The sequence below is a fragment of the Strix aluco genome, chromosome 1 (genome assembly GCF_031877795.1).
Source record: "Strix aluco isolate bStrAlu1 chromosome 1, bStrAlu1.hap1, whole genome shotgun sequence".
NCBI lineage: Eukaryota > Metazoa > Chordata > Aves > Strigiformes > Strigidae > Strix > Strix aluco.
Genome location: NC_133931.1, coordinates 23,269,421 through 23,292,521, shown reverse-complemented (window position 1 = coordinate 23,292,521; position 23,101 = coordinate 23,269,421). Strand labels below are relative to the sequence as shown.

At 45.0% G+C, this 23,101-nt stretch overlaps 1 protein-coding gene and 1 long non-coding RNA gene across 4 annotated transcripts in view; one reads left to right on the top strand and one right to left on the bottom strand.

The window, feature by feature from the left end:
* Positions 1–5,748, bottom strand: part of YWHAZ (tyrosine 3-monooxygenase/tryptophan 5-monooxygenase activation protein zeta) — a 28,642-nt gene extending 22,894 nt beyond the window's left edge. The window contains exons 1-2 of the mRNA XM_074814899.1: positions 5,617–5,748; positions 2,842–3,145 (exon numbers count right to left, since the gene is read on the bottom strand). Coding sequence (XP_074671000.1) covers positions 2,842–3,135 — 294 coding nt within the window. The 5' untranslated portion in view covers positions 3,136–3,145; positions 5,617–5,748. The remainder of the gene's footprint in view (positions 1–2,841; positions 3,146–5,616) is intronic.
* A 406-nt stretch (positions 5,749–6,154) lies between these two features.
* LOC141919406 (uncharacterized) lies at positions 6,155–17,374 on the top strand. Of its 3 annotated transcripts, XR_012621971.1 has the most exons (6): positions 6,155–8,261; positions 8,604–8,769; positions 11,014–11,126; positions 11,885–11,998; positions 15,232–15,292; positions 15,427–17,374. It is a non-coding gene; the product is annotated as an uncharacterized LOC141919406 (long non-coding RNA). The 3 variants fall into 3 exon arrangements; XR_012621972.1 differs by lacking the exons at positions 15,232–15,292; positions 15,427–17,374 and adding an exon at positions 14,977–15,025; XR_012621969.1 differs by lacking the exons at positions 15,232–15,292; positions 15,427–17,374 and having other exon boundaries at positions 11,885–12,962.
* Positions 17,375–23,101: the final 5,727 nt, after the last annotated feature.

The window sequence follows — 23,101 nt, the reverse complement described above, 5'->3', positions numbered from 1 at the left end:
GGAAGTGGCAAGGATGCAGATGCTGGCTTTTCCTGCTGCAAGACCAGTGTAAAGAAGAAAAATAAATGGTCGGACCTGACCCACATAACCACTGAAGTTTTTATCACTGAGTCTAATAGTTATGAAACAAGAAAAGAGTCCAGGATTAATTGCTCTTACTCACTCTAAGTTAGCGGAAGAGCTGGGAAGAGAACCCAGGCACACTTTAGTATACTCTGTGTCTACTGAATCGGAGGAGCTATTTCTTCCAATCCAACAGTAATCTGATTCCAACAAAGGGGGGAAGAGAGCGCAAAGCTGCAGAGGAGCCTGCTTTGGCTACATTCTGCTAGTCACACACACGTTCTCTTAATTGGTTTCCTCCCTTCAACACTGAAGTTAGGACACCAGTCACTTCCACACTCAGCTGTGACGTAACACCCCAGCGTATTAAATATTACCTAAGAGCCTAGCAGGCAACTGAAGACACAACAGCTCAAACAGATTCACAGTCTTAATAAATGATACAAAAGTTTCCAAGCTGCTTTTGTACTGTAATTGATAAGGCTCGTGACCGAAAGCTTTGAAAGTCTGTTAACACTTCAGGTCTTATTAATGGCATACTTTACACCACGCAAGACTTGGTAAGCCATGTTTTTCACTTCTGTGAACAGTTATAGACTAGATTATGCAGTACAAAAATTACAGAGGATCTTCTGAAGAAAAACCCCTAGCTCTACCTTTGGATGTAGTATTATTGTGCAGACTCCTGTTCACAAAAAACAATTAAATATGTCACCACAATTCTTTTTTCTCTGTTAAAGCAAAGTGGATGTCAAATAAAGCAAGAGTCAGTCATGTTTCTAAGTGAGTAAGAAGGTATGTCAACAGGATATTCCAACAAAGAAAACAAGAATATGTTTTTGAATATGAATCTAATTCTTCAATGCAATTAGCAATGTCAAAGGTAGTGCATGACATCTGAAAGCATTTTTTGTTTTAATCAAGGGACAGGATTTAAAAGTTTTCAACTCTTTTTAAACCTAAGTCTAAAAAAGTAGTTTTATTACTGCTAATCACTGCCTAAGGCATTGTTTCTTCTGGACAGTAATTTTTCCTTAATCTATTAAGAAAAACTGGACTGGCAACACTAAAGATTAGTAAGACATTAGCTTCCTAAAAGTAGTAACATGTCAAAGAACAGTTATTTCTTTGAACATTGTATGTATCTTTCATTAACACAAAGAGAAATTCAAGTCCATTTTGAGATTTGGAAGATTTAACAAGATTCCCCACCCATGGTTCCCCCTCCTCCCAGATACTTTAGCTACTGCAGCAAACTCGAAAGCTGGGGTTTTGTTTTAGTTTTTGTATTTAGCATGCACAATAAAAGCTAGTTTTACCTCAGTCTAGTTTCTGTTATCAGAAAAAATTTAATTGCAAACACCAAGTTCTTCTAAAAGGGGGTTTCTAAGCCCAGTGACTTAAATGATTTCTTAAGCCCAGAAGTAGTTTACCGAAGAATTTCACATCACTCCAAAATGAAAGCATCCACCTCCAAGGACCCTCCCATTAATAAAATAATTAGTTTAAAAGAGAAACAAGAAATTAGAACACCAGATTTGGATCCTTATTTCCCTGGCTTAAATACAGGAGCCACCACTTAAACACCACAAGAACTGGTAAATCAGTTCTTTCCTATGTGTAAGCTTGGCATTTCTGTTTTCATAGCGGAAGGTTAAGAGTTATCCTTACACAAGATAAAACATTTGAAACTGGGTGTGTTACAATAACCATGGAAGCCAGCCTAAACTGGAAGCCAAGACTTAAGAGTTATCCGTGCCGACTCTTACACGCCCTTGGAGAACCAGTCTTCTAGAAGCGATCACCACCCATGTCATTTAGTTATCTTACACAGCAAGCACAATTTATGCTACTCATTGATCTTAATTTTCGTTTGACATCAGATCTTCAAGCACATACTTAGCTATTTAACACTTCCCTCATATCACGTGTCATTCTGTCACCTCCAGGTACGTGATCCCTGTCACATATGGGATGACACACCAGCAGGATCCACAGTGCAGGGGACAATTCTACTGCTGACAGTAACATCTGCCTCACAAGCGGTCATGGGACTGGACATCCGCTAATCGTGTGCTTGCTGAAGCACCACAGGCATATGCAGTTGAAAAAAACCTGACAATCTGGAATAAGCATTTGGATTTTGTAAACCAGTCTCCCAACAAAAATATAGGGTTGTTTGCTGGGTACATGCACATTTTAACATAACTACAAGCCACAGAAAATGCCTAACGTGAACACTCTTTTAGTTTGCTACTAAAAATTTTAAGTTTAAGAGGGTATCACAGCATTTCTACTGCCTCTTCCTGCAGACAATTTTCTGCATGGCTGAGTCATAACTAACATTACATCATCTTACCCAGGGAGGGGCACAATTTCCGTAGAGTAAGAACTACCTCTTACAATTAGAGCAGCATACTGAAGTTGCAGAAATCAAAGTGATCTAGGGTACAAAGTGATCTGACGGAGAAGGGCGGAAGAGAAAACCCCAAACTTGTATCTAGTTTCAAAGATATATGTTGATTTTTCATAACTATTCTTTACATACAATAACGTTTCAACAATCTCCAAATTCATTAGCATTCATAACTATGATGATTTGTATATAAATAATCAATACATGAGAGAAAGAAAAGTCATTTTTTAAAACCCTGTCCTTCAGAAATAGCATAGGAGACCACAGCTCTGCTGACAGACTAGAAGTAGTCCCAGAGGGCCCAGCACCATTTACCCTGCAACTCTAAGTAAAAATGGATCAACAGTTTCATTATTTCTCACCAGCACATCATTGCAGATGTCTCTTAGCTCAGTCTCAATTTTCTCTCTGTATTCTCGAGCCATCTGCTGCTTTTTCTCAGCGCCTTCCGTCTTTTGTTCAATACTTGAGACGACTCTCCAAGATGACCTACGGGCTCCTACAACATTTTTATAGGCAACAGAGAGAAGATTCCTCTCTTCGTTGGACAACTCAGCTCCTTGCTCAGTCACAGACTTCATACAACTTGCCATGTCATCATATCTTTCAGCCTGCTCAGCCAGTTTGGCCTTCTGCACCAGCTCATTTTTATCCATGCTGATATTTCTAAAGAGGAAAAATAGTGAGGCATTATTCAGACATTGATCACGGACAAAGGTGTTTTAATTTCATATGCAGAACAACCATTTTCTAAGTAGTTTGGAACTGTAAGAGGTACAACTGAAATCCAGACTACAAGCACTCAATGCTCAAACATATGGATACATGGATTGAGGAGTTTAAGTCACTGCTTCCTCCTGAAAAATCGTTAACTTAAAAGTATGTTATTATTTTAATAAATGCAAACAAAAGCATCCAAAGGTGAACTGAAAGCAAATCACTCCTATCTTATGCACATAAATGATCCTAGTTCTTTGCTATCACTCTCTCCTAAGACCACATTCAAGCTGCAGCATCAACTGCATCCAATTATCAAGATAAAAAAATTGACAAAATATCCAATAGAAGTTTTTCACAGGAGACTGAATAAAGGCTAGACAAACAGTACCAGACAACTCTCTGTGCCTTAACAGAATCTTACAGTTACATGCAGAAATACTTGGCATAGTGATCTGCAAATCAAATCCCACACCGGGTGTTACAAAGTCAGAATGCACCAAATATCTAAACTTCAAGGTGTACACCCTTCAACAATGTTAACTTCCTTTCCCAAAATGGGATACAGTAGACATTCTGAGCCAGGTACTGCTGCTCAGCCTGAGAGGCTACGCTTTCAGAGACAAAAGGAACTAATATTTTTAAATAGTAAAATTTCAACATCAGTGTTTGAGATAGAACAACCTGGCTGACATGCTTCATAACCCACATCTTATCAACACTTAAAAAAAGATAAAATCAAGCTCTGCTTAACAGCAGTATTGGGTATATTTTTTTATTTTTTTTTTGGTACAGCAGGAAAGATTACTCCTCGCTCACCCCACACCCTTTTATGTACCCTGACCTGATCATTTTGAGGCCCTGGCAATGTGCTTTGGGATACACCACCCTTTAAAGTTTGACTGGATTTTGGTCATGCATGCTTTATATATTTCTGTATGTTCCATACACGACAGTCCAGCATCTTAATCTTTAACCATTAACGTTTTTGTCATTTTGCATCAAGTTACCACAAACAACAGCAGCACTATCTTCCACTTCGGGATAAATCAAGCACGTTTTAACATCCCAGTCACCTGAAAGGGAAAGTTTTAGTAGCTCCTACCCCCAACACCGGAGGACAAACTCAGCAGCTGTTCTGCAGCGTTTGCAAACGTGCGTTGGGAACGGGACCGCCCGGTGAACAGCGGGGTTAAGGAGCCATTTTAAAGCACGGTTTTGGCTACGGTCATGTATCACCCGGCGCGATCAGGACGAGCGTGGTTAAAACGCCAGCCCCAAGGCCAGTCCGGCGGGCCGCAGGCTGCTGCGGCACCCTCCTCCCCAGGCAGCCAGGCCAGGCCGCCCGCAGTTCCCGGCGGCCGAGAGCGACCGCCCGCAGGCGCGGCGAGGGCTGGGCGCTGCCCGCGAGGTGACAGCGGAAAATGGAGCGGGCGACGGGGGGAGCGGGCGCCACGGCCCCCGGGGCGAGGAGGCGCGCTCCGGGCCGCCCCTCCCGCTGCCCCTCCCCGCGCTGCGGCCGCCGCATCCGCCCGCCGCGGGGACACCGAGCGCCTCGCCGGCCGCCTTTGTCATGGCGGATCGGCGCCGGAGCCCAGCCCACTTCAGCGCGCGTTAATGCCGCTCACCTCCGCCCAGCGCCGGGGGCGGCGGCGGGGGAGGATACCGCGTACCCGCCCCGGCAGCGACCGGATGAGAGGAAGCCCGCGGGCCCAGTCCCGGGGACGGGGGGGGGGAAAAAGAGAGGGGGCGGCGGCGGAGGAGCCCCCTCCTGTCCCGGGGGAGCCGCCGCTGCCGCCCGGACCCCCCGGCCGGGGCGGGGACGTGAGGGGGAAGATGGGTGGAGGCGGGGGGGGGGGCTGGGCGGAGAGGAGGGAAGCGAGCCCGACCGAGGGGCGGCCGCTGCGGCTCTTCCGCGCCCGGGCAGCGCTCCCGGCGGGAGACCACACCCAGCGGCGGCCGCCCGCGCCCCGCGCGCCGGCCCCCCGCCCCTCGCCCGGCGGAGGCGGCGCCCCCCCCCGCCCGCCCCATGCGCCCACGGCCGCCGGGTCGCCCCCGCCCGCCGCGCCACGGGCGGGGCCCTCACCTGCCGCCCCCTCCCCCGCCCCGCCACCCCCGGTGGCTCTTCCCCTCCCCCCTCCCTCCTCGCCGGCGGGGAGGGGCAGCCGCGGCCTCACCTGCGCGGCCCCCGCCGCCCTCCGCAGCGGCCCCCACGGGGCAGGCTGCTCCCGTCGCCCCGCCGGTGAGGCCGGAGGAGGTGAGGCCGGAGGAGGTGAGGGTAGGGAGGGCTCGACGCTGCCCCGCCGGCCGCCTCGCTCGCCCCCCCACCCCCCCCACCCCCCCGGGGGCGGGGGGCAGGGTCCCGGGGCGGCCGCCCGGCGCGGCGGCCGGAGGCGGGGCAGCGCGGCGGGCCCCGTTACCTGTGCGCGGCGACGGGAGCGCGGCGGCGGGTGTCTCGGGGCGGGCGGCCGGCGCGGACTGTGCCTGTCTCGCGGCTCGCTGCGCTGCAGCCTCTCTCCCAGCGCCACACACGGCGTCTCCGCCAATCACCGCGCCGCAACGCACGGGCAGCGCACCGCCCGTGACGTCAAGCGGCGCCATGGCAACGGCGAAGGCGCGAGCACGAGCCCGCACCTCCCCCGGCGCGCCACAGGGCGGAGGCCTCGCCAACCGCCGCGGGCGCCGGCGGCGCGCGGGCCGCGGGACACGCCCCGAACCGGCGGCCCCGCCCGCGGGCGCGCGCCTCTCCCCTCCCCCTCCCCCCCCCCCTCCCCCCCCGCCTTCCCCGAACTGCGGAGCCGAGCCGGTCCGCGCTGCAGGGCTGCCGCAGGGCAGGGCCGGGCCCGGCCGGGGCGAGGCGACGTCCCGCCCCCTCAGCCCTGGCCTCTGACACGCCGCCAGCCGCCCCGCCCGGCCCGGCCCGCTCCGGCCGCCGCCCGGCGGGGAGTCCCCGTCACCCTCCCCTGCTTCCGCCGCCGGTCGGCTGAGGCGATCGGCGGTGGCGGAGCCGTTCCCGCGCCTGCGGCACGGGGCGCCGTGTGGAAACGGGGCGGGGGCGGCGCCACTTAGTGCGGCCGTGGGTTGTGTGGGGGCGTCACCCCCCCCCCCCCTCCATGGACCCCGGCAACCTCTCCTGCCACGAGGGCCGAGTTTTTCCAGTTAACCCGCCGTGTCGGGCCCCCGCGGGGCCTGGCGGAGCGTCCCGCCCCGTTCCCATCGCAGGGCCGCACCGAGGGGTGCCTGCGGCGGGGGCCGGGCTGGCGGGTGAGCTCCGGCGGCGCCGAGGGGCCGGCGCGACGGCCGGCGCGTGCCCTGCGAGGCCTCGGACCGCGCACAGGACCCTGACCCCGGCGCGGGAGCGGGAAGGAGGTGGCGGGTGGGGAGGGAAGGACCCGGGAGCGGGCAGCGGGCGGAGCCCGGGCAATAGCCCCGGCAGCGGTGGCTGGGCCCTGGGAGACCCTGCCCGGGACCGGCGGGTGGACGGGTGGACGTGCGGGCCGGGCTCTGCAGGTGCGGGGCGGCCCTTGGAGAGCCTCTCCCTTGGAAAGGCGAACGGGCGTTTCGGCCAGCACCACGCAAACGGTGCCGAGAACGTGCTGACAGGAGTGGGAAGAGTATTAAAATAATAAACATAGCTGTTGTTAGAAACGCTTTTTGTGAAAAAAGAGTGTTTCCCAAAGGTGTGCAAAGCCTGCATTCATTTGTCCCCTTTTTGAACAGCGTGCCCCAGCTTGAATTCCTCTGTCAAGTACACAGTGTCCTGACCTGTATGCTGCCTTCTGGGCTCTGGGATCAGCGCTATCTCGCAGAATTAGAAATAAAATGGAGAATAATAAGATGGAGAAAGCATCTCAATACGTTTTTTGAAAAGGGTCAGGTAGGATAGAGGGGGTTGGGTGATTTACAGACTCATTGTATCTGGCAATGCCATGGAACAGGAGCACCTCCAGTGGGAGAGGGACGTTTCCTCCCACGGGCATGCTCTTGTCCTGTGGGAGACCCTGGTGAGCCCTCCTGCCCTACTCCTTTTCAATGCAAGGTCTCAGATAAAACCTCAGGCTCTGGTCAGGTGGTCAGTTACTGTATCCCAGCTGTGGAACTGTAACTGGAAGTCAAGCGGCAGCAGCTTTCTGAGCAACTCCTGCTCGGATCACCAACACTTGCTTGACCAACCGTTCAAAACAACTTACACAGAAATAGCCGCAGTGCAGGATGGACACGTATTTGTGTAGTCAAGGTCATGAAAATCTGTTGGTAGGGCAGTATGTGGGAATAGCATAGGAAGAGTGGGGCGCTTGCTTCTCGGAAAGCAAGAGGAAGTTATGAATGTATTTGTGTTCTTGACACAAGTGACTTGTCGGGACGGTACCGGAGAAAACAGCGTCAACAGGTTCTCCTGCAGATGCGCTGCCTTCTCCCTCATGCCTCCTAGCCTTGCCTGCATGCCTCTCTGTCTTTTCCAGGCACTTCTAGGGCAGCTTCTCAGCATGTTCCTTGTCTTCCTTCCGCCCTGCAGTGATGAAGTGCCTGTAGACCTGAGAGTGCGGTAAAGTGACCACAATGGGGGTTTTATTTCTAAATCTTCAAAACAACAATCCTGTGTTCTGACTGAATATCAGAAAGGTGCTGTTTTAAGCTCCATGTGACACAGCTGACTTTTTCAGAATAGGGCTTTTTTTCATTTACCCTTAAAATTGTATCATATAAAGAACAGTTAGGTTTTCTGTGGTGGCATTTTACCTATAGGGTTTGTTTATGGATCTCTTACTACCCTTTCTCATGACCTAAGATGTATGTTGGGGTTTGTAATAACGTACATTTTTCTCTGTGTAAGTTTTGTCCAGCAACTTCTGTTATCTTAGACATTAATTTAACAGTGGTTTGGGTTTTTTTTTATTTTTTATTTCTTACCAGTTCTAGTGTCTTCCATTTACTCCAAGGTTTAATGAATTTCTCTCACGTTCCGGTGGAATATTGTTGGAACGCTTGTGAAGAGAGCTAAAAAAAAGCAAAGTGGGCAATATCAAGTAGAGCAAAGCTCACCAGAATTTACTAGCTGTGTCAGGTGAGAACATCACCGTTGCTTAATTTAAATGTGAAGAAGAATATAACATTCCTTTTTACTTCCCTAGTGATGCTTTGTTGGGGCATACAGATACAGAGGAGTTCATTTTTGAAACAAGCATCGTAAGGCTCAGGTTCATAATGTATTCCAATACACAGTGCTTCTTCATCTTATCTGTTTTTATTTTTTACCATTATTTTCCACTTTGGGAAGCAATAGGAGGAGAGCTTGAGAGCTGTGCTTGAACACAGATGGTATGATGGCACAGCATTTGCTGCAACTTGCTTCAAGTTATGTTACAGAGTTCATTTTTAACATAAGCTTTAAACCTTTATTTTGCAGAAAAGTCTCATTGAAATGGCAGCCACCCAAATGTAGACTATACGTTTTCAGAGGTACTTGAATATTTTGTGGTAACATGATGAAAAATTAACTGATACAGGAAAAATAATAATCCTTAAAAGTGCATAAAGAATCCAGACTGGAGCATACGTTAGATGAAGCACAGGTATGTATTGCTTTTTGATATCTCCGGGAAATACAGGGGAACCCCTTGTGAAGGAGGCTGCAATACTGTAGGCAGTGTTAATAGATTTGTGGAAAGAAAACATCAGCCTTTCCATTCAGTCCTTTCCATTATTTCTGGTTTTGGAGTGAATAGAACGTCTCCTGCAACAACCCTAATTGACACTAACCATAGTTTTTTGTTTGCTAACAGCCCCATATGTCAATAGATGCTGCACTCATTCCCCTTTAAGTGGGCTATTTTTGCCAAACACCAGTTCCACTCCTCTGGATTTCATGAACGCTGCCATTTGAAACAGATCCAAGGAATTAGACATTACTCACCTTTGCATATGCTGTCTCTTGAACAGATACTCTCCTGCTGTCTTCTATTCTTATATTTCCTGCACTTTTCCCCCAGTGTGAAATGTTTTATTTTGTCCTGCTTATTGCAGTTTTGACCAGGGAACTTTGTCTCTTAAAAAGATAGGCTTTAAGCAGTTTCCCTTTTCTTCAAATGCATTTTCTCTGCTGTTCTCCACACAGCTTTTTGTTCGATGACTTGCACTTTCACTATCTCAGACTGTCAGGAGTCCTTGTCGGCAGCTAGGAGCAAAAACTCATTTGTAGAGTTAGACACATTTGCATACAAAAGTACATACATGTGTGTTTATTTACAGTCATTCTTACTTTACTTTCTTATATGAGAGGAAGAAATGGAGGGGGAGGGGGAGAAAATGACCCTAGGTATCTTTTAGTTTCTAACACAGCATTTAGTTCTTTCTTCTTCCCTCCCATCCTTTCTCCCATAAGCCCTTAGTTATTCTTCCCTGTGCTTAACCATGTTTAATTAAAAGTGGATGGGTGGCAAGGCAGGATTATCCACACCCTAGCAGGGGACGGCAGGGTTTCTGGGGGGTTACCCTCACACAGGCCAGGGAAGGCAGTCCAGGAAGTCCATAGGAATAGCTCTTAAAAGTCATCGAATGCTGCCAGGACTGGAAGGTGCAGTGGTAGTTAGTCTTGGTGCTAACCAGACTGCTGCTAGAAAATGGAGATGTTCTGATTGACTGTTGGTTTTTTTTTTCCTGGGAACAGGAAAATGAGAAAAGGCAGCCTAGCAAAGGGCATTCCTCTGGAGACCAGGAGATGATTCTGCAAATCTGCAGCCTGCAGGGGAAAAAAAGAAGAGTTGGCAGCTCTGTCGTGTGCTCTCCTGCTGTCAGGAGCTACTTTTCCGAAAGCTGTTTGCTCAAAATCCTGACTTGTGACTTTGTTACCTACCTTTCTGTGCTGATTCTCAGGCTACATGATTATACTGTATACAGGTGTATTCTTACACAGCCTTTGTGTGCTGCTGCAGGGCTTTGAGCTTCTTGCTCCCCACTTAGCAAGAGCAAGATCATCAGAGTATTACCACCTTCCTGGAATAAAACATTATTAACATTTTTATGAATATGTCCTAGCTATCTTTATTTCTTTCCTTGGCCACAACCTGTGATTTACAAGCCAAACTTCAAGCTTTGCACAAGGAAATTAGATCTTTCATTCCTCTCCTTTGTAGTCTGATTGTGCTTTTGGATCAACTGATACCCTTCCTCCTCAGGACACTCTCGTAGGTTGACCCAACTGAGAGACCTTGGATGCATTTTAGACTTGACTTTTCCTTTTTTTTTACCCCCAGTGGTCTAAAGTGAGTCAGATTCTGACTCTCTGTCAGGTGCCAGTGATAAAACATATATATTGTGGATAAGGCTGATGTTTTCCATCAGTGGGTGGAAAGTAGTTAGAGCTGCTGGATCTCACATGGCCTTGCTCTCTGCCTCGTCCTCAGAACCTTCTCTAACCTCCTCACCTGTCTTTCCATGATCTGTTTGATAAAAAATTACACATTTCACTGAGGAATCAAAGTACCATTGAGTCCTGCATAAATAATCCTGTACCTTGGATTAAAATCCTCAAATGATTTTGTGTATGGACTGGTTTAAGTATATAAAGTAGAGAGTTAGTGCATGGTTGGAAGTGTCCCCAGGGATGATTCCTCAGATTCAACTGTCAGTAAAATGCAAAGGTCATTTTCACCAAAATAATTTTAAATGTTTGCAAGCATCTTGTCACCGAAGTGACAAGTATCCAGGAAGAATGTCAGGATACCCACCAAATAAATGGCATAGAAGTAATGAATCGTAACTTATCACATTACCTGATTCTGAAAAAAAGTAATGTAAAATGGCAACTTCCTTCACAGAACTTGTCACCGAATGATGAAAATAAATCAGCACTGCTCTTTACTTCCTACTGACCTTTCTGAGAAAGGAAGCTAGATGCTGTTCTTCCTTGTTTAGAAAAAGCTCCTGAAAGGTATGAAAGACTTTAAGTTTGCACAGGGGTCACTAACAGCTGAATTTAATCTAAAGAATTAAATTTCTGACATTTAGTTTATGAGATGGGGGAAAACATCAGGACCTGGCCGCACTTGAGGGGCTGCAATAAGTTTCAGTAACCAGTTAACTGGAAGGAGGGTTTGAGAGTTCTGGGTGGTGAGGCTGTCGTGTATGTATAGGTCCATATATGGATCTAATTTGGTTCCTTTCATTGTAGCATTCAAGTGCGTTAGTGACATATTGAATGTAAAAGTGTGTAAATTCTTTAATTGCTGGGAGTTCATTTTGAAAACAGGCACCTTGGCATTGCTTTGGGTGTATCCACTTTCCCAGGGAAGTTTGTTTCTGTACCTGAGTTGATTTTACAATATTAGATGCAAAATCAAAAGCTGCACGGAAGAACAAAGTTCATCACTCTTGAATAAGGTTGATTAATCAGACTATTTTGAGATGCAGCTAAGGGGTGTTTTAGGGATGCTGCTGCAGTCATCAGAACTGTGAAGAAATCAAATGAAATATCCCCAACATCAGCAGCAAAAAGGAAATTTAACATGAGTGTTTGAAAACAGTTGGCTAGACAGAGGCCTGGAAGTGGAATGTATACGGTTTATATATTATGATTTTATTATATTCTCATTCCTAACTGATTGCCCAATGCTGAGGTATTTGTGTGTCTTCCACAGATATACTAAAAGAGCGTATTGCATATGTTTTCTTCTCCATTTATCCCTACAGGAAGCAAGATGGATGGTGCCAGAACAGGGGTGCTTTGCCCTGGGATGGGTGAAGGCAGTTGGCCACCTGCTCCACTGGGAGCACTGACTGAACGTGGGTCCTCCAGGGCTGGAAGTATGACTTTGAGCGAATTTAATATGGTGGTGATAAATTAACTGTGCATCTGTCTTATCCCGAGCCTCCACACAGGACTGAATTACACCCTGAATTACTGAATCCAGAGTAATTCTGTTGGTTTACAGATGAAAACAGTTGTTTTCTTTTTGCAAACAATAGCCATTGGGATTTGGGAACTTGGAACTCTTTTTAGCTTGTATTAATTTCCGTTATGTGTAACTGCTCTTGAGTGAGCAAAATAATACTTAAAAAGTGTTACCAGAAGAGACAGGATGTCTTGAAGCAAACTTGAGACTAACATCATTCTATTATACCTACTTTGATTTATTTTTGGACTTATTTTTTATTTATTTGCACTTACTAGCTAATGTTATTTTAATGTTGATTGTCAGGAAAAAGGCTCCATAATGTCTTGTTTCAAATCAGTTCTGCACTTAGTTTCAGAGCTTCTTGTCTTGTATGCATTTATCCTGAGTTTGTTGCTTATTTTTTAAATGATAAATTATTTATTTTCTTTACATTATTTAGAAATATACCATAGCTGTTAGAGTTGAAGGCGTGAGAAAAAATGCTAAGGTGCAAGTCTCCAGTCTCATAGGGTATGCCCTGAGGATTTCTGGAGGACCTCAAAAACAAAATAGCATAGCTGCTATAGGACACATGCAACCTCTCACTATAAACATTTGTCATTAGAAGGATCAATGGGTAATGTATTGAACCTGTATTTTGATAAGGTAATCCAAGGAATTATTAGTACAGTGAATTGTGTAGATGATAATTTGGAGTTAAAAATGGAATTACACAGCACCTCAAAGGTCATTTTATGAGGTGTTCTAAGAAATGACAATTTCTAGAGTAGAAAAATCTCATTCATCTCTTACTGGTATCTGAATGGTTCGATAGAGGTATGGATGAAGGAGAACTTACTAATATATTTTATTTAGATTTTCACAAGCACTTGGCAAAATGATCAGAACAGGCTACTAAAGAAATTCAAGATGTAGATTTACAAGGGCAACTTAGGCCCCCAAATACATATTCAAGTAACTTTATTCAAGTTACAGACATTAATAGCATTTCTAATCTTGAAGGTTTGCTTAATACAGTAGGAACTTACGTTTTCCACTGGTAAAATCGCTCAGTTCCCTTGTTTTTGCTGCTGAGCATGTGCAAAACCATCTTGACAGCTCCAGGCTGCTAAGCTCCAAAGAAATACATAAGCATTTTCTTGCAAGTTTCCTCACAACTGCCTGTCAAGTTCAGTTTTGCATCCCAGCAACCAATTTCAACTAATTTTATTTTATACTGACTACATTTATCACAATTTACTTTATATTCTTGATAGGATATTGAAAGAGGCTCTCAGGGCCACAGATTGCTGCTGAAATGTTAGACAACATTTGGCATGAACAGGATCAGAAATTAAAAACTGGCATTTTTTAGCCTGGTTGTCTTTGAAATGAGGTTTATGAGATTGTGTTGTTTATCTCTCTGTACATTCAGCAATTCCCCTTAAAAACTTTGGGACCCAATTTCAACCAAATTTGAAAGATGAGCTGAAATCTCAAGATAAATAAGGTCTGTGAAAAACTGCAGCTGTACAGAGGACAAAGCACGTAATTAAATGCCTGTGCTGTGGAAAAGGCAGGTGGAAGCCAGCCTTTATATAGCGGTTGAGAGCTGCCAGCCTGCCTGAGTACGCTCAAAGATTTTTGATTGAGCATAGCATGTGCCCTATATGGAGAGTGGGTTTTGGAAGAGAACCTGAGGTTGTTAGCAGAGAAGACTTTAGGAGACAAAGAACACAACTCCATGAGAACAATCAATCAAACCCTGCCTTGTTTGTTTTATTTTTTGCAGAGCAACTCGATTCTCTTGCCCTGCCCCTTCTTCCTCCTTCCCACCCTGAACACCTTGTTTCCTCCCAAGAATCTCTGGAGCCTATGACTATCTTTGTATTCCCCTTGCTCTTCTGGCTCAGCATCAGTTCCTGTAACTTAACCAGCCTAAGAATTCTGTCTGATTTAGTAATGAGGTCTCAGATATACCCTGGTGGGAGCCAGTTAATGGCTGTTTCTTCATCCAAAGAGTTCAACCAGCCTGTTAGGATGTGCTCATGTCAATAGCTTTAACAAAACTAATTGGTACTGACCCTTTTCCATCCTGACTGGAGTATCTCCTGCTTTGATATTTATACTCATCAAACATTTGTGTATTCTTATTGAGCCCCCCTGCCAGCTACCAGCTGTTATGTGGTGAGACTCATGAATCTAGTTTAAAAGAAGCTAACTAGAATTAAGCAAATTATTATTTTTTAATCTATACATACATTTCAAATATTATATCCAACCCAATGGATAATTTTAGAATATTTCTATAAGGTATGGAGGCTTACAACTGTCCCACAGGGTCTGTATTACTCTAAAAAATTGTGTGAGGGTTGTTTATTTTACAAATTGGCTTAGCCTGGGAAACAAAGAAAAATGCCTTGTATCCTTTTTGTCTTTTCTGTCAGGTTCTTCCTCAAGATGGATACCTTATCTAGCATGGAAAGTTTTTGTAGTTCTTCTCTGGTCAATTATCTAAACAGGACACAATTGAGCGGATGTCAAAACAAAGAATAGACACATGCATAGTACTGGGCTGTGATAAAAGCTGCTCTTCTGCACAACTTCCCAGCTTGTGAAACCTGTCAGGTTTTGCATAATAGATAAGCCCCAGGAAGTATAAAATTAGTGGGAGTGCTTGCAATGTGGCCAAGTTACAGTTTTACAGTTGTTTAAAGGTCAACAGCAAATTGACACCTACACCCAGTCATGTGGGATAAGACTTTGTAGGGACAAAGCTCTCAGGCAAATGTCCACGTGATTTGCCTGTGGCCGTACAGAAAACCTTAGCCAAAGAAGGGGCTGAGATCCCACCCTGTCACTTGCAAGCCAGAGTTACCAAGCCAATCTTTCTCATCATTTATCTAGGGCAGACTTTGAAACCTAAGCCTCAAGGAAAGATTTTTGAAGCAAAACCTCCAGGCCTAAGGTCTCACAGCACAGGTACTCTTTTTCCCCCCAACTTCTGGATTCTCTTTTTCTTATTACTGAACTTGAAAATGGGGTTTTGATGAGAAGAAAGTGAAACTGCTGAAGGAGACTAACAAGTTTATGGATGTTATTATCTCTCCAATAGTTAATGTCTCACTTGTCAGTTAAACTTTTTTTTTTCAAACTTGGCAGGCTTCTGGCTCAGCTAATTAAGAGTGCAACTAGGCTGTAACCAAATGATCTCTGTAATATGGTAAGCAGCATGCGAGCAGCAATAATAGCAGCAGACTAACTTCAGAATGCTGTGAGTTCCTCGGCGCTTCACCAACAGATTTGTTGATCAGCTCCAGATTTTACAATGTCATTTTTTTTCTTCTTCTTTAACAGAAAAACTGTCACCAGAGCTGGTTACAGCTCACGCCTGCAAATGTAAAAGTTGTATGGAGACAACAGTGCACAGGAAGACTTGCTAGGCCATGGATTAAGATGTGTTCCAGTGCCAATTTTCAGAGAAGATGGTTTACCCAAGGATAGAATAGGTGGAGGGACAAGATTTGGGGACAAAAACTAAACTCAAAAAACCTGCTATAGAAAATGTTCCACCTGCTGTGAAAACAAAAAGGAAGAATGGTAATAAAAGAAGTATGAAGCATATCTAGTTTCAGAATTTGGCTGAAGAAAAAGAAGCAGTAAAAATCACTACTGCAGATGAAATCCATAGATGGTCTTAAAGGATAGAAAGATCTGTGCTGCATCCTGCAACTATTGGAAAGCACGTGGTGTGGGGGGATGTTAGTAAGCAGATTATAAGACAAGGTGGAGATTTGGAAGTGTCCAACTAGAGCTATGGTTGATGTTCAGGCAGGAAGTTCTCGAAATGCCCTGAACTCCACAGAGCATGCTTAAATCCATGAGTCAGTGTGGTAATACTACACTGACCAAGAAGCTCTCCGAACTATTTGTTTTCTCCATCTCCTACAGATAGCTGGTGATGAGGAAAACACGGTTAGGAGTTCTCTTTCTTATGAAACTTTTAAGCTCTTGGTGCACAGGCACTTCATCTGCAATACCAAACCTACCCCTCAAACAGCTGGACGCAAACTTGGGGAAGACTTTTCTTGCAGGTTCTTGGGTAATAAGCTAGGCTGACATACTTGTGCCTCAGCTGTAAATGAAGCCTCTCCTGGCACTTGTGCAGTGTGCCCCTCCCACGAAGGTTTGGGAGTTTGCTAGGCATGTCCTACCTCTGGCTCACGCGGTCCCTGGCACCGCTCCAACATTCACAGAACAATTTGTATCTCCAGCATATCACCTCTCCAAGTAAATAAGGCAAGTAAATAAGGCATAGCGGCTCAAAGGATGTTCAGAGGGCTCTTCAACACATTCATTTGGATATACGCAGCACTAAAGTGCTCCTTTTCTATGCCTTGGTGCTTTGCCACCAACCAAAAATCCCACCCCCCGCCATGATCTTCCTCCCACAGACCAGCCTAGCTGGTGATTTTGGCCTGTTCCTCCCTTCCCCAGCACTCCCCAGCGAGCTTCTTGCTCTGACAAATTCTCCCTTGGCAACAATAGCTCCCGCTGGGTTCCTCCCAGTCTGTGGTCATGGCTACTGGGGTGTGAAGCGTTCTGCCCACCTGAGTCAGAAATGCTCGGCAGCTCCGCTGACAGCATAACAAAGAGCAAGTCATCAGCTGAATTGTACCCAGCTGTCAGGAGTGTCTCAGCGGAAAGGCCTGGATGCGAGAATACCTGGACTGAACGCTGCAAACTCTCAAATTATTTTTTCAGCTCTAACAGTCTGCAAACTGCTTCAAATTTATGAATCCATCCTGCACATAATTTAAAAGTGCATTTTCTTCAGAGAAAAAATAAATTGCAAAAATAGAAATGTTTCTCTACCAAAAAACGATCCTGTGTTATGTTTTGGGAATGGAAAAGAATTCCCAAACTAGATTACAAAAATACACAGTATATTATTTTGATTACAGTTGTTCTAACTGAGTATTTTTACAGATCTGAAAATGTTCAAAGGGATTTAAAAATAAAGGAGGCACTTTTTTTTTTTTTTTTGCTCCTAGGGCTTTAAAATCTAAATTCTATCTCCATGTTTGCTAGAGATCCTTTTCTCTGCTTCTTTTATACCAAGCTTCCTAAGTAAGATACGGTTTTTCTTTGGGTTTTTTTGAGGAGGGTCTTAATTAGTCTGAATGAAACACTTTGGGAGAAGGCTGGCTGCTGAGCCCACAAAACCATTGATACTGCAAACCCAGTGTTTGTGAGAGGTGCACTACCAGTGGGGGCTTGTTTTGTGACCTAGTGGGGGGCATCTTTGCCAGACCAAGTGCACAGGCTCTTTTCGTGTCACACCTGTTGCATCTTCCTTTGACCATATGTTCCTCACTGTCAAGTTAGCGACCCCGCGCAGTTGGCTGCCGGCAGGGAATGTCTTTTATCAGGTTGGGGGGCATTAACAAGTGGCTTCCTTGTGGAGATGAAAATGGCAGGTTTCTGCACGTGTTTGTTTCTTCCCATCTTTTTTTTTTTTGTGATGAAGGAAGTCAAGGTCTGATTTGTTATCTATAGGGTGGTTTCGGTCTTTCACCATACTGCTTACTGCTGCAAGGAAGGTGCTAGGGAACCCTGATACTCCTTGGAGAGGTAAGCTGAGTTTATATATTTTACACAGCAATAGTCACCAGATAAGACACAGAAGTAGTCCTTAGGACACGGAGCAGAACCAGATCTCCTTGCCCTTGGCTGGGAACTCTGGCCAGCAGACCATCAGGCTGCAATTGCTGTCAGGATCAATGTTCTGTCATTAATTTTTGGACAAATATGACGAATTTTTAGCAGGAGCTAAAGGTCCCCTTGTGGATCCTGAGAGCAAGAGCGTGCCCCGAAGAAGTGGGTTTGTCTTCTCTCAGGTGGAGGAGTGAATTGAATCTGGGTCCCCGATGTCCTCAGTGAATGCTCTTCCCACTGAAGTGCTGGGTTAAGGTGATGGGGAAGAGAAGGTAGGCAACTTCGTTCACTGTTTGAAAGGAAAACATGATACCTGCTTGCTCTTCTCCCAGATCCATCTTCAAAAGAAGCAACTGGCTCTTAACCTCAGCAAAGAGAGACCATTCCCTGCAACCTGGATTCAGGCAGAATGAAGATGCTCCAGTGGAGAGATGGTGCAGGGGATCTGGAAGTCAGGCCTGTGCACGCTGCAGCAACAATATTTTCAGGAGATGACTGGCATGGCTCCGATGGGGCTGTGTCATGCACTGCAAGTAAAAGGTATCCCTCTACGTAGGCAGAGAGTCTGTCCTCTGAGAAGTACCAAAATCTTGCCAGAACTTGATATGAAGTGGGTGGGGAGGAAAGGGAGGTTTCCATGTTTTACGCCAAAACACCATGCATATTTACAAGCCTCTGTGTTTGCGGTCTTTGTTCCTTGCTCCATATAAACAGGAGTCAGTCCCAGTTAGAAGGCATCTGCATATGGGATGGGCTGTGGGTTTTTATTGTTGTTTCAATAACATTTGTGTGCAAAGATGTCAACCTGTGCTGAGACCCAGTTAGGCTATAAACACAGCAAGCTGGAAACCCTTGGAGAAACAGAAAGATAGATGACTTGCCTGCAGTCAAACATAAGTCAGTGGCAAAAATAGTACCTGGTCTCTGGACCAAAAAAACGATATAAAATCAGCCTGGTTTGCCTTGTGCTTCCCGCAGCTTGCAGACAGATGTGAATACATTGGGCTGAGTTGGAATCTGTTAGATCTAATTGAGTATTAATTATAATACATTAAACAATTAAAATAATGAAGATCAGGCACAATCAAATTTCAAAACAAAGAGATTTAGCAAGATTAGACTGTTAAAACTGTACAGATGATGCCATTAATCTTGGAGGAAGTCCAACATAAACGATACAGTATCTAGCCAGCTGGGAAGACGGCAAACTGGAGGTAAATATCAGGTTCCCAGCATAAAGTGAGTAAATGGATTTTCCCCTTCCATTTTACAGCTTTATTTTTAGACAAGAGCAAAATACTGAACATATCAAAACATGTATATACGTGCACATATAACATAGGTGTGATGGCTATGAGTCATGCAAACTTGTGGACTTCAAGGAGGCAGGGAGCTCACAGCTGGAAACACTTGGTGAATTATATATACTACTGTACTTCCCATTTATGTTTTTAAGAGTTATTCTGTTATTTATAGTAACTTTAGCACCGAGGAATCTGGCTTTGACTGACAACTCTTGGAGCAGAAGTTCTTTGTCCATAAAACAGGTTACAGCACTTCAGGAGATGAGAGGGGGCTTTGAGCCTCACGCTCATTCCTTTCCTGGCCTCTCCAGGGATCTCATCATCACTGTTATCAACAATAATGCATTTATGACACTTTATCATTTGTGAAAGAACTCACTATGTTGTTCGCATGAAGCCAGGCTCCCCCCAGGAAACCCAGAGCTGGTGGAAGGTCCTGGTGCCATGGGGAGTGCGTGCTGCAAAACACCCTGAAGCTGTTTGTTGGAGGCAGAGCATGGGGAAGAACAATATGTAACATCTGATAATGGAAAAGCAGGTAAATGTGACCAAAAGCCTGGCCTGCAGTTCACAGGTAAAATGATTTTACCAGAAAAGGAAATTCTTTTGAAAAAGCCAAAGAACAAAGACATTTGAGGCCTCCTCTGGGAAATAAGGATGAGCAATCTAAACTGCAGGTTTTCTTTGTATAATCGAACACTGTATTCCTGGAGGGATCTTTTTATTTGGTTCTTTGCTCTCTCTGATTCCTCTCAACAATGTACACAAGCTGCAGTACAGAAAATAGAGTTAGTCAGAGAGAGATAACACTGTACCGAGAGAATTTAATTAATAAATCCTTGTGGGACTGTGAGTAACTATGGAAAGAATGGAGAAAGATGAGCAAAATGAAATACTCCTAATGTCTGAATGTATTCAATATTTCATTGAAAGAAATCAAAAGAGGCACCTAAAGGAGTTCATAATTCTTGGAAAACCTGAAAAAGAATGTTAGGCAATGTATTCTCTTTTCTCTTTCAGTTTTGCTTTAGACGAACTTAGTACTGCATCACTTTCAAGGAGGAGAATTTGGGCCAAGGATTTAGCAGCAGAAATCTGAAAACCTCAGAAAAAGCAAGGGACTGGGGAAACAGAACAAAAGAAAAGACTCACTCTATTTGTCAACAACCACCAGCTTTTACAGTTCTTCAGGAGACACATGTGAAGTCCTGCATGGGTGGATGCCACGCACACTGAGACGCCGGTGCTAGACACCCATTACTTCACAGCATGCAGCAGATAGAAAACAGCAATGCTGCTGAATTTCAGGCTGACCCAGGAATGAAAGATTTTTGGCATACTCATCTTGACCTCTCTCTTCTGTCCTGTCAGCTGTTACTTCTCAGTGCCCTCGGGCTGGCTGAATTTGCTCTTGCTGATGGCCTTTATATAGTTCCCTGCCCTGGTACTTGTGTTGAACCTGGGCTTTTAGGTCTTTGGGTAGATCTTGGAACTGCAGATTAAAATCACATATACCTGCTTTTATTAGAAGCTTTGCTGAGGTCCAGAAGTTGCTGGAAGCCTGATGCTCTCCACCATTTACTGGCTGTGAATTATGTAGATACTCATATTTTTTATTTCCTTTCATTTAGTTGTGTGTGCAGGACCTCTGTCATGACCAGCAGGGAACTCTCCCCTGGGTACAAAGAGGCAATTCGGTGTCTGTGCCAACCCTGGCTTGTAAAAGCCTGGCAGCTCTTGACAAACAAAGCCTAGAAATGTTGCTATTAAAAGCATTTATTGAATAAATCCATATGTGACAAAATGATAGCTGAAAAAAGCAGTGGAATTGTTTTTTAATGGATAAATCTTATCTGAAAGGTAAAGCTGAGCTGTGAAAGCTCAGAGAACAGTCACCTGAGGATAGAGCTTTAAGCAACGTGGGAAAAATTAGAACCACTATGAACAATATAGAGGATAATAGATTTGAGAACATGTCTGCTTTGAGTGGGAGCTTTTATGTAAAGAAAAGAGGGGATAAGCCTGGATTTAACTTCGGTATTTGAACACTCTGACAAATAGAGATAGAGGAACAAACCCTCATTCCCTTTAGCAAGCCTGCAGCAGATAGAAACAAGAGGACCCCTGTTCTTCTACGCAGGGGTCAGCAGACTGCAAAGGGGTACCGCGGGCAAGCTCTGACCTCCCAGTGAGCCACGCAACTGGGCTGTGAGGCCCCCGGGTCTGCCTTTGCACCTTGGCTGCATGTTGCACCAGCCCGTCAGTCTGTGCACAGCATTTATGTTTAAGGCAGGCAGGATGCTGAGCTCGGTTGGTTGAAATCTCCCTACAGAGGGGAGCAAAGGAGCAGCGATTGTGTAAAGGCTGTTGCAACAACTGAAGAGCAGCTCTGCTGGAAATCCAAAATCGCCATGGGAGAGGATCCTATTTTTGTGTCTCTCTGCTTAAAGTGTCTTTGCTTTGGCCTTGCTTGGGTGATCAGAACTTGCTCTAGACACCAAAAAAGAAGAAAAAAGGAAAGGTCATTCTTTAAAAAGAGGCATCTGAGCAGTATTTAGCCGTAAAAATAAACCGACATTGGCTATCTGAATTGGTTCTTAGGATGCTGAAAAGAATCTGTCTTGATAGGCTTTGGGCAGGTGATCGCTGGGGGTGGATATTTCCTGGTGAGAGATGGGGAGCCCTTTATTGGAGCTGGCAGAGGCAGATGTGGTGACCTAGAGGTGCAAAATAGCCTCTCTGGGAATGAGCGGTCTCCAACGAGGACAGACTGCTCCTGTGACTGCTGCTGACATACATGAATGCAGTGTGGAAACACTCAAACTAATTCAGGAATTTCTTGGCACACATAATGTCCACATTAGGGAAATGTTTTGCATTATTTGAGGGATGGTCTAGCTTGTCCAGTCTCTTCAAAGAGATTATTGGTGAAACTATGAAAACAGCATATCAGGATTATAAAGGTTTACTGGGAGATCAGATAGAAATGAAAGGGAGGACGGAAAAATGTTATGGAACAATGAAAACAAATAACATCCCAAAACATAACATCAGAACTGATCCTGCAGAGAACTCCAGGATGAATATCACATGCAAACTCATATTTAAGAAGATATTTGAAGAGTAATGAGTTCAATCTAGCAAGGAACAGATTTTTCAAAATCAGACATAAGAAAACAGTCAGAAGCACCTACTATGTTTGGAATCTTACACATGCAGGTGCAAGTGCCCAATTTAGCAATGAGTCTCTGACATTCCTGCTCATAGTCTAGGAGCAAGTGAATGTTTGTGTGCACCTATTGCTGTAAATCAGTTTCATCACCTATGAATATCTTGCTTTTGGAAATGTCAATATTTTGGGGGGAAAAAAAGGTCCTCAGTTTATTCTTGAAATAGGATGCCTAATGTTGGTAAAATTGTAGACCTTTTCTTTCAAGATAGATCTACACTGGCTTTTCTGTAATAGCAGTTTTCCCATCTACTACTTCCCAAAGTGGTTGTGGTAGAGCTGTGATATATCATCAAAGAATGTCATGTGCTCAGTGCTCGCAAACCATCTTTTTATTAGAAAACAACTTAGTGAAAAAAGAACCATTTATCCAATATTGGGGCTATTTAAACTTTCAGAAGTGTCTAGGATCCTTAATTTCTACATTACTCTTCAAAAAAATATGGATAAAAGAAAAAAACCTAAGTTGAACACCTTATGCAGGGGAGAATAGCTAGAAAATGGAGAACAGAAGCACATTGCATTTAATTTACATGTAAAATCGCCCCTTGTGTTACAAGTGAGCTAGGGTACCATTGCTGTATTCCAGTCCCCAACTAAAGTGGCTGGAATTCCATGTAAGTAAAGCCCAGCTCTGCTGTCTTTTCTTCTTTCCTCCTTTGCCTGCTGGTTCTGTTGTTCTGGTGATGAATGTGGGATGCTCTGCTCTCTGCCAACCCCAGCCACCCCATGATGGTTTCTCTCTCTGGAGGAGAGGCCTTATCTCCAGACATCTTGCAAA